This window comes from Poecilia latipinna, unplaced genomic scaffold, assembly GCF_001443285.1.
Source record: "Poecilia latipinna isolate Pla-1442-1.1 unplaced genomic scaffold, P_latipinna-1.0 Scaffold270, whole genome shotgun sequence".
In the NCBI taxonomy this organism is placed as follows: domain Eukaryota; kingdom Metazoa; phylum Chordata; class Actinopteri; order Cyprinodontiformes; family Poeciliidae; genus Poecilia; species Poecilia latipinna.
In genome coordinates, this window is record NW_015112886.1 from 509,652 (window position 1) to 518,367 (window position 8,716).

General features: G+C 38.5%; 2 protein-coding genes across 3 annotated transcripts in view; one reads left to right on the top strand and one right to left on the bottom strand.

Moving 5' to 3' along the window:
• Window positions 1-2,121: 2,121 nt before the first annotated feature.
• On the bottom strand, window positions 2,122-5,112 carry cryba1a (crystallin, beta A1a). The gene is made up of 6 exons (XM_015033499.1): window positions 5,003-5,112; window positions 4,578-4,644; window positions 4,350-4,468; window positions 4,102-4,243; window positions 3,743-3,885; window positions 2,122-2,678 (listed from the first exon to the last, which is right to left on the bottom strand). The coding sequence occupies exons 2-6, from the start codon at window positions 4,614-4,616 to the stop codon at window positions 2,531-2,533; spliced, it is 591 nt and encodes a 196-aa protein (XP_014888985.1). The 5' UTR covers window positions 4,617-4,644; window positions 5,003-5,112; the 3' UTR covers window positions 2,122-2,530.
• A 1,728-nt stretch (window positions 5,113-6,840) lies between these two features.
• The window catches only part of crybb1l3 (crystallin, beta B1, like 3), a 10,410-nt gene continuing 8,534 nt past the window's right edge, over window positions 6,841-8,716 (top strand). The window contains exons 1-3 of one of the 2 annotated variants that reach the window (XM_015033497.1): window positions 6,841-6,982; window positions 8,132-8,205; window positions 8,282-8,400. In XM_015033497.1, the coding sequence (XP_014888983.1) occupies window positions 6,856-6,982; window positions 8,132-8,205; window positions 8,282-8,400 (320 nt within the window). In that variant the 5' untranslated portion in view covers window positions 6,841-6,855. The other variant, XM_015033498.1, reaches the window with a different exon arrangement.

Genomic DNA, 8,716 nt, shown 5'->3' on the forward strand with positions numbered 1-8,716 from the left:
TGTTTTTTTATAAAAATTTCCCTTCTGTGTAAGATTGTTTTTATTATTGTGTTTTGGGGGGGGGGGGGGGGTTCAATTCTACTGATATAGCTACGGTAGATGTATGACTTAATAAATAAATAAATAAATAAATAAATAAATAGATAGTTCAAAACCGGGAGTTAATTTAAATTTATAGTGATTGGTCCGGGCCATCTTCGACCTTGAGATTAAGTATATTTTTAAGATTAAAATCAACCGTATTAGGGGAAAAACGATGGGGGAATGGGACCGTCCGAATCTGAAAAAAGTAACAAAAAACTTACACTTAGCAAATAGAAATAATCTAAGAATCTCTTGAAAAAGAAGTTTAGTTTGATTTGATATCAAATAGTAAAGAAAAAGACTATGTATGTTTACTTTATGCGACGTATTTACCTTATACGTTTAGTTCGTTTAGTTCTTGATTTACAGATTTATCTGTAAGTGCATAAAATGTACAAAAATACAAATACTTCTTCCCCTGGTTTATGAGAGTATTTTCCGTTTCTTGTTTTTTCACCAAAAAATTATTTGTGTTTAATGATGGTAGCATATTTTTAATTCTGTAAAAACAATTACACATAAAAATACATCTAAACAATTTGTGGATGATATAACCTAATTTAGAAGATCAAAAGAAACGCTGAGACATTGCTTAATTTTGTTCAAGTTGAAGCGCTATTTCTCAATGGATGTGATGGAAGTTGTGAAAACAAATAACCAGCTGTGCATCTGACTGTCTGCCCAAAGCTATTCTACTCACAAATATATCTAAAAAGTATATCTGAATTATGCAAACCAAACCTTTGGTTAAGCCAGGGACAAAAACATTAATACAAAGACATAATTAAAATTTTTGGGGAATGGAGCCAAGCTAGTTTACTGCTGGCTGTGAAGCCTTGAGGAGCAATTATCAGAACATTTAATCATTACAAGACACATTTACTTACATATTAAGCTGGTTAACCTAATACTGTATGGCAACTCAAGTTATATATTAACTGTTATGTGACACTGTATTCATTTTGCTAGTTTCTGATCAGTCCTGCTCCTAGTTTATCTTGAAACATTTTGTATTCAGAGAATCACTTTCTAAAGAGTGATGGCCTTTTTACAAGCTAAGATAAGTTTCTCTAATCTTAATGATTGGGATGGTATATAACAACATCTATTTGATCATATTTTGTCAAATACTTCTGCCTATTTAGGGTCAAAGACTTCACTCTACCCTGATCTTTATTGGATCATGGCTCTTTCTCCAATAAATTGCCAGCACAAAAATTTGTTTAAACTAATATTACATCTACAGACTCTTGAAAATTGTCCCAAATATGACAATTTCTGCATATTATTATCATCAAAAAAATTTTTTTTTTTATCTACAGCTAAATCAAAAACACTTTGTGTCCATCCTTCTATTAGGCACAAACTAATAGTGAGTTTTGTTATAAAGTGGTCTTGTTTTGGAAAAATAATGTGTCATAAAGAGATAAATAAACTCTTCCCACTTGCTTATTTTTCATTTTTCATACATTACAGCTGAGCAAGTATCTTAGTACTATAGATGACAAATCTATTTAATGCATTCAAAAACAACAGAAAAATTATACATTTCCAGCTTCCCACTGAGGAAACATCAGAACATGGACATATATAATAAAGCACTTGAATTTAGAAACACAGTGTTGAGAATTTGACTAAGTTCTGTTGTCAGATTCTTTTTTTTTTCTTTTCATATCCTGCTAATCAACAAAAGTGTAGGTTGCATGCTGTATTTTGAGACCCATTGTGCTATATCATGAATTTTAAATTAGAGGTACTGTGCACCTCAGGTAAAACCGTTTAGTTCTTGATTTACAAGCGCATGTCTCAATCACTCGCAGTGTGACTAAAACGTTTCAGGTCCTACCAGTAACATTGGCTGCATTTTTAGTTATATCTATTTTCACCCAATGCTTGTTTTTTTGGTGGCTTTAAAAGAAAATAAAAGATTAACCCTCATCATTCAAGCTCACAATCAACTAAAGGCTTCAAGAAAAAAGGCAGAGCAGCTCAAACATTTATGGAAGCAACCGTTAAAGAAAAGAAATCCCAACACTCTGCAGGTTAGAAGCAGACTGTTTGAGTTTGTGTTTATTTTAAGTTGCCCAGTCTTTCTTTTTTTCATCACCAAGCGTCACCATAGTGACCCACAAACATGTGAAGTTTCACAGCAATGCCTGCGTGACTCCGCTGCTCTGTTGCCACTGCCAGGCTTTTTACTTCCCTTTTCTTCTTTCCTCATAGGGCATCAGTCCAGAGCTTCTCTTCATTGTCAGTTTTTTTTTTCTCTCCTCTCAATCCCTCGTAAGTGCTTTTAATTTGGCAACAAAACAAACACTGTGTTAACTTCTCAATTGGGAAACCCCAAAAGGTGCAGGAATGACAGGGTGAATGGAGGAAGATGAATAAGGGGAGAAGAAAGAAGAGGAGATAAAGAGTGAGTGGTAGGGAGAGGCGGCTGCAGGCCTCATTGCTGGATCCGACGCAGCGACTGCACCTGGAAGGACTGAGCATGGGAGCCCCACTCTCTGTAGTGTTTGTATTCGCCACCGTGGCGGTCGCACTCCATGATGTATTGGTAACCACGGTAACCTGGGAACTGGTAGCACACCCAGCTGCAGGGAGAAAGAAAAAGCTAAACCAAAAAGATCAAGCAATATTTTGCATAGGATAAGACAGAAATTAAAAGTACCTCCACTACCAACAACAATGCTCTATTGGGTTTTTTTCTTTGGTTTTTTTTTTGGGCTTGCCACCCTGGGTGGCATTATAAATGTAGGTGAACAAGCACCAAACACAAAATTATGATTTACCTGTCAGCTGTGATTATATTTGGAGTTAGGGTTATCATGCAGCTCTTTAATTCATTTGTTTGTTAATTACTAAATGCACCAAGTAATGTTAAAAATGTTTCATTTAGCAAAACGTTTCTATGCTGTCTTTACAAATGTACCACTTAAAATATTTTAACTTTACTTAATAAACTTTAAGAAAAGGAACTTTTATTTATATTCCAGACTCCGTCATTTACCACACCCTTTCAGACCCTCGTGACTAAGCAGAGAAGAGATTCCTGAGATTGCCTCAGCTTAACTGCTTCTTTGCAGATTTACTTATCTTATGTAGAGCATTTGTTGGAGTACTTCATAATCATAATGTTTGCATTCTGTATTTAAATCAGCAAGGTGATTTTAAACATTACAAAGACAAAGGATCAAATCTATGTTTTGTGACATCAAGCCTTCCTTTTTGTAAAGTCTCCACAGGTGTTTTTTTTTTTTCTCTTCATAACCACCAGCTTTCAGTAGAGAGTATTTTTTTTAGTTTATGTTGCTACAACACTTTTTACTTTGGTTGTGTGTGTAGTTATGAGTGGGACCTTCCTCTATAAACGCACACATAATACCTTATTTAAATGTCAGCAAACTGGGTCAGTGCAGAAAGACGCTTTTTGCTTACTAGAACTATTTTAGTAATATATTTAGGAATTTAAAGGATCTACAAACTGAGATTTACGCATATTTAACATTCAGAAATACTCTTTACATCAGTCTCTCATAGTCAGAGACACATTTCAATGTTTGTGTCCAGTAGCACAATGCTGCTGCGTAACATGGGCTGTTAGTCGTGTCTTCAGCTGCCATGATTAGATCGTGTGCATTTAGAAATGAAGACTTACGCTCCGCTCTGCACTTGCATAGATCCGATCTCATTGTTGCTCCAGCCCATAGCCTGCAGGGAGGGGTAGTCATCGTTTATCTCCCACTGGCAACCTATGAAGTTCTCCCTCTCAAACAGCACCATCTTGGACTCCTTGTGGTTCTACTTGCACACAAAACAGTCAGCTTAGCAAAGTTCAAGGTAAATCCTGCTACATTTTACAAACTGGTGATTGCATTTTACTTTTTCTCATATTTGTCTTAGTCTTTAGTAATTTGAGTTAATCTTTGTTTGGGAGCATTGCGATTCCTTCATCACGTAATCATCGCTGAAGATCTGAGAGCGAGCTAAAGCTGTCGATTTGGGAGAGAAACTCACAGCGGACCAGATGGGCCGGAAGGACATCATCCGCTCAATGTGGTAGGCGTTGCTGCCACTCCACGACTCCCAGTGAGGATACTCTCCCCTCTCCAGCACAAACTGTTGTCCACAGAAGCTGGAGTGCTCATATCCTGCCCAGCTGTTCGCCGACAAGCAACACAAACGTTTCAAATAAATCATTTTTAAAAAAAATAAAAGGCTAAAGGAGACTATTAATCAACATTTCTTGTTTTTGTCTCACTTACGCCCCACACTCCACCTTGAGGGAGCGGATGTTGTCGACGCTGCACTCCATGATGTTCTGGCAGGCCGAGGTGAACTCAAGACGTTTGCCCTGGAAGTTTTCCTGGTCATAAACTGTGATCTAGAGAGAATACGCATGTGCACGCACCATGGTGGCTTTTATTGAATTAGGCATGACATTTTAAAGAATGAAATCCACTTTTGGCAATGTGACGAATGATCTCACTCACCTTCCATGGTCCCAGCGGTGTGGGATTATTTAGAGCCATGCTACTGTGGATTTCAGTGAAGATTTGCCTTTATAACAGAAAATATGTGAGGAGGGCTTACAGTTAGGTCGTACTGTAATATTTATTTATGCCACCGACATTTTATGTTTCATGTTTATTTTAAAGGTTTCGCATCAATGCAGTTTCAACTAAAATTATGTCATCGGACATAAATCTAAATCCACATGTTGTGATTTAAACTTCATCCTCATGCTTGCAGGTTGGATGTAGACTCTATGGCTAAGTGTGCTGCCTGTGCACAGTCCGTATGTGTGCATCTTCCTGTCTACATGACTCAGCAGAGTGATGGTGCAGAAAAGGTGCAAAAAAAAAAAGAAGCAAAATGTCACGTGTCTGCACACTAAGAACTAAGATAGAAGGCTTACCTGACTGCCCAACAAAGATTGGCGCTCAGTTCTCACAGGGACTTCACAAAAAACGACGTCCTGACCCCAAACTGAACGGACCTATTTATACATGCTGGTGCCGAGATTGTAACTGGACCGGTATGGGTCGGGGCAGGAGTCAGCACATTGCTGGTCCCGTTCATTGTTCGGTACTGAGCTGTTGGGCTTTAGTGAGCTGCAGCTGGACTGAACGGAGGGCACTGTGCCCAGTGCAAATAAGCAGAAGTTCCAAGTGTTTCGTGTGCAATGGGCCGGGCCGAGTTCTGGCACAGCAGAGTTCAGGAAACACATCGTTACAAGAAAAGCCCATCTTGCGCTGTGATTGTCGGCGATCACACTCAACACGACAGAGCATGTGTGCATTTGGCACTTGGCACACTTGCTCTGTCATGCACTCACTACCACATGGGAGGATACACACACACAGTCATACACATTTAATCCCTGTTCAGACCTTTACGCACAAACCACACAGAGACTTTCTCCGTCAAGCAAGCGTCGGAACAAGCATGGCAACATGTCAACCTGCTGTGTCCAAACTCTGATGTACATTTTGTTTTTTGTCAAGCAGTAAAATAATATGATTCAGGACAAAACAGAATAATAAACTTTAACCATGAGAGAGCTGTGTTTTATTTCATGATCTGGAGGTTTTTGAGTTTAGTTTTTTTCTGAGTTCTGTATTTTAAGTTAATCCTGTGGTTCACGTTATTTATTTGTTACTTTTAATGTTTGTTTGTTTTTTCCCCAGTCCCGAATGCTCCCAAAACATCATCCCTTTCTGGTAATTAGACTCTAATTTCTCATTGTGATCCTGATTGGCAATCAGATTAGATTTTGACATCAATGTATGGGAACCAAATTAATTGCGATGAAGATGAGTAGTTTAATCCCACTGATCTTTGTTATTGATGTGCACTAAAATGGATGAGAAGTATTTATGGTGTTTGAATATTTAATGTATTGCTTTCTGAGATCTTTTAGCCTACTTTATGTTATAAGAAAAACTGCTATTTATGGATTTCATGATTCTACAGATGTGTTAGTACATCTGGGTGTAAGTGATGAAACTGAAAAAAACCAAATGCTTAATGACAACAAAAGTTTTACTTAGCAGACCAACCTTTAGTTGCAAATCAGGTTTGAAAAATCTAGCTCAGTCAGGCCACTACAGGCCTGTTCATTAAGTGCTCTCTAAAGAGTAGGTAGCATTTATCTTATGCTTTTGTGCTCTGGAACCAATCTGCCTAAAACCTGGATGTTTTATTTTGTCAATTTAACTTGACCACGTCTCAGCTACTCACTTGTTTTCAGTTTACACTTTAACATATTTTTCTTTTTACATTTTTTTCATTGCTCTCTTAATATTTTTTTTTTGGGTGTGAATTTGATATAGGCCTAATTATAACAGGGGCACTTCAGCACCGTGACCAGCCTGCCTGAACAAAAACACCGATGCCAATCCTATAGTCAGCACTTTTACCGTCCCACGGCTCAAAGGCTTAGCAGCAAACATGAAAGAAAAGCTAAAAAAAAAAATAATGTGGTGGAAAAAAGCCATAAAAATTATATAGATAATAGCTGTTGGAAGTGGCAGGAGGTTAAGTTCAACAATGGAAAAATGTTATAGTGTGGTTCAAAACCTAAAAGCAGACGGTTCAGTGTGGGTTTGTGTGTCACCAACTTTCTGCTGATGGCAGTGACTGTCCTCAGCCCCCAACAATGGAGCCATACAATAAAAACCCTACTGCTGACTGAGCACAGATCACCAATGGATTAACAAAGTGACCTTTGACCCATCACCATGCTCCCAGCAGCTCTGAGCCAATGAGATGTCAGAATCTGGCCTTTATAGATTCGCTCTGGAGGTGAATGTCTATATATATATATCCCCACTCAGAAGGCCTCCGTCCATCACTGTCTTCAAAGATCGGTCCATTTCAGCCTTCAGCTGTGACTGTAAGTGTCCAGACCCAGGTCTTCTGTCTCTGGTAGAAATGCAAGGATGCTAGGGAGGATACAGTGGTTTTCTCACTCAGCGGACTGAAACAACCGAGCCAGAACGGACTATTTCTCATGCTATAACTTTGGACTGAGCAGATGGATAACTCAGATAAAATACGTTAGTGTATTATTTAATCCTAATCTGCTACCATAAGATAAAATCAACAGGGACGAGTGAGAAGAAATTGGATCCAGACTTGACAAATGTGTTTCTATTTCTAAGGAATGTTCAGAAAATGTTCAAGAAATAATGTCACTTTTTGGAGCAGAAAATTGACGTTTTCTAACAATAGGGTTATTGTAATGACTCTGACCAGGTGAAATATGTGGAAGAGATCAATAATACCCTCTTTTAAAGGAGTGCACAGGCAGTTCTCGCAGGACATCTTTGGTTCGGGTTTCAGGCTTTCGTAAGCAAATGCAAGAACAGAAAAGACTCTTTAAGGGTTATTTATTGTATTGATTTAAGGTCACCTAATTCTTTCTGTTACTCACCACAAATGTTTCAGTTGCAAAAATTTTACTACAGTAGATGTTTAAAGTGTCCAGTGAAACATGATTCAGGAAGGAAAGAGCAACATGTTCATTTTCTTAAACCGAACACAGGAGGAGAGGTACAAAACCTGTGTGAGTATTTAATATGTTTTATTTCTGCAGGTGCAGCAGAGCAACATGAGCAGCCAAAGTTACAGGAAAACAGCAGTTCTGTGCAGACATTTGTAGAAATTTCGGTATACCTTAAACAAGCAAAATTATATACATTACATGTGATTTTAAATGCGTGCATGTGTGCACAAACAAAATATATTTCATTTTTTGAGCATTATGTTGGTCGCATAAAGAATTTTCACCATATTGAAAAGGCATCTTGATGTCATCAGTCTCACCTGAGTTAGATTATTCTCAGGGAACCCCAGGCAGTGGGCCTACCTTCTGTTTGCACCTGAACAGCCTGATCATATTTAAGAGGTTTAGCAGCTTTGTAGCATCTCAGTTTCAACACAGATTGATTTTAACAAGAAAACAGCTTTGGTAGACAGTGACACACTTCCTTACTCTCCTTGTTGCATGTAATGGTGATTCATATTCTCGCTTTCTCTTCAGACTTCATCATGTCTCACTCAGGTGTTCAGGGCAGCATTGGCAGTCACCCTGCCATTGGCCTACGCAATCACAAGGTATTTCAAAAACCAGAAAATAGTCCAAGAAAGCAAACAAAAAAATATCTAAATTGAATTTTTTTTTTCTCACCAGATATACCTCTATGAATATGAAAACTTCCAAGGCCGCAGGATGGATCTGTTTGGAGAGTGCCTTAATCTGTGTGAGAAGGGTTTCGACAGAATTGGCTCCATCAGGGTGGAGTGTGGACCGTAAGTCACCAAACTGTCTCACTGACTATGCCTCAATGTATAGTCACCAAATGCTTCGTTCACCAAATGCTTTTTGAGAACGGCACTGGAGCCCAATTTGCCTGCAGGATTTCCTTTATTCTTGTGGCATAGATTGTCCAGTTTTGTTGAATATGGCAGTGAGTCTGTTAGTGAGATCAACTGGGAGAGCGACCGTGTGGTCAAGGACAAGGTGAGCAGCGGGGTACAGCAAGATGAATGGAGGAAGAGGACCTGAGGTGTGAAAAGTCTGAAGAAAATCAGAGAGATATGGAGGGGTGAGGTTGTGGACAGCTTT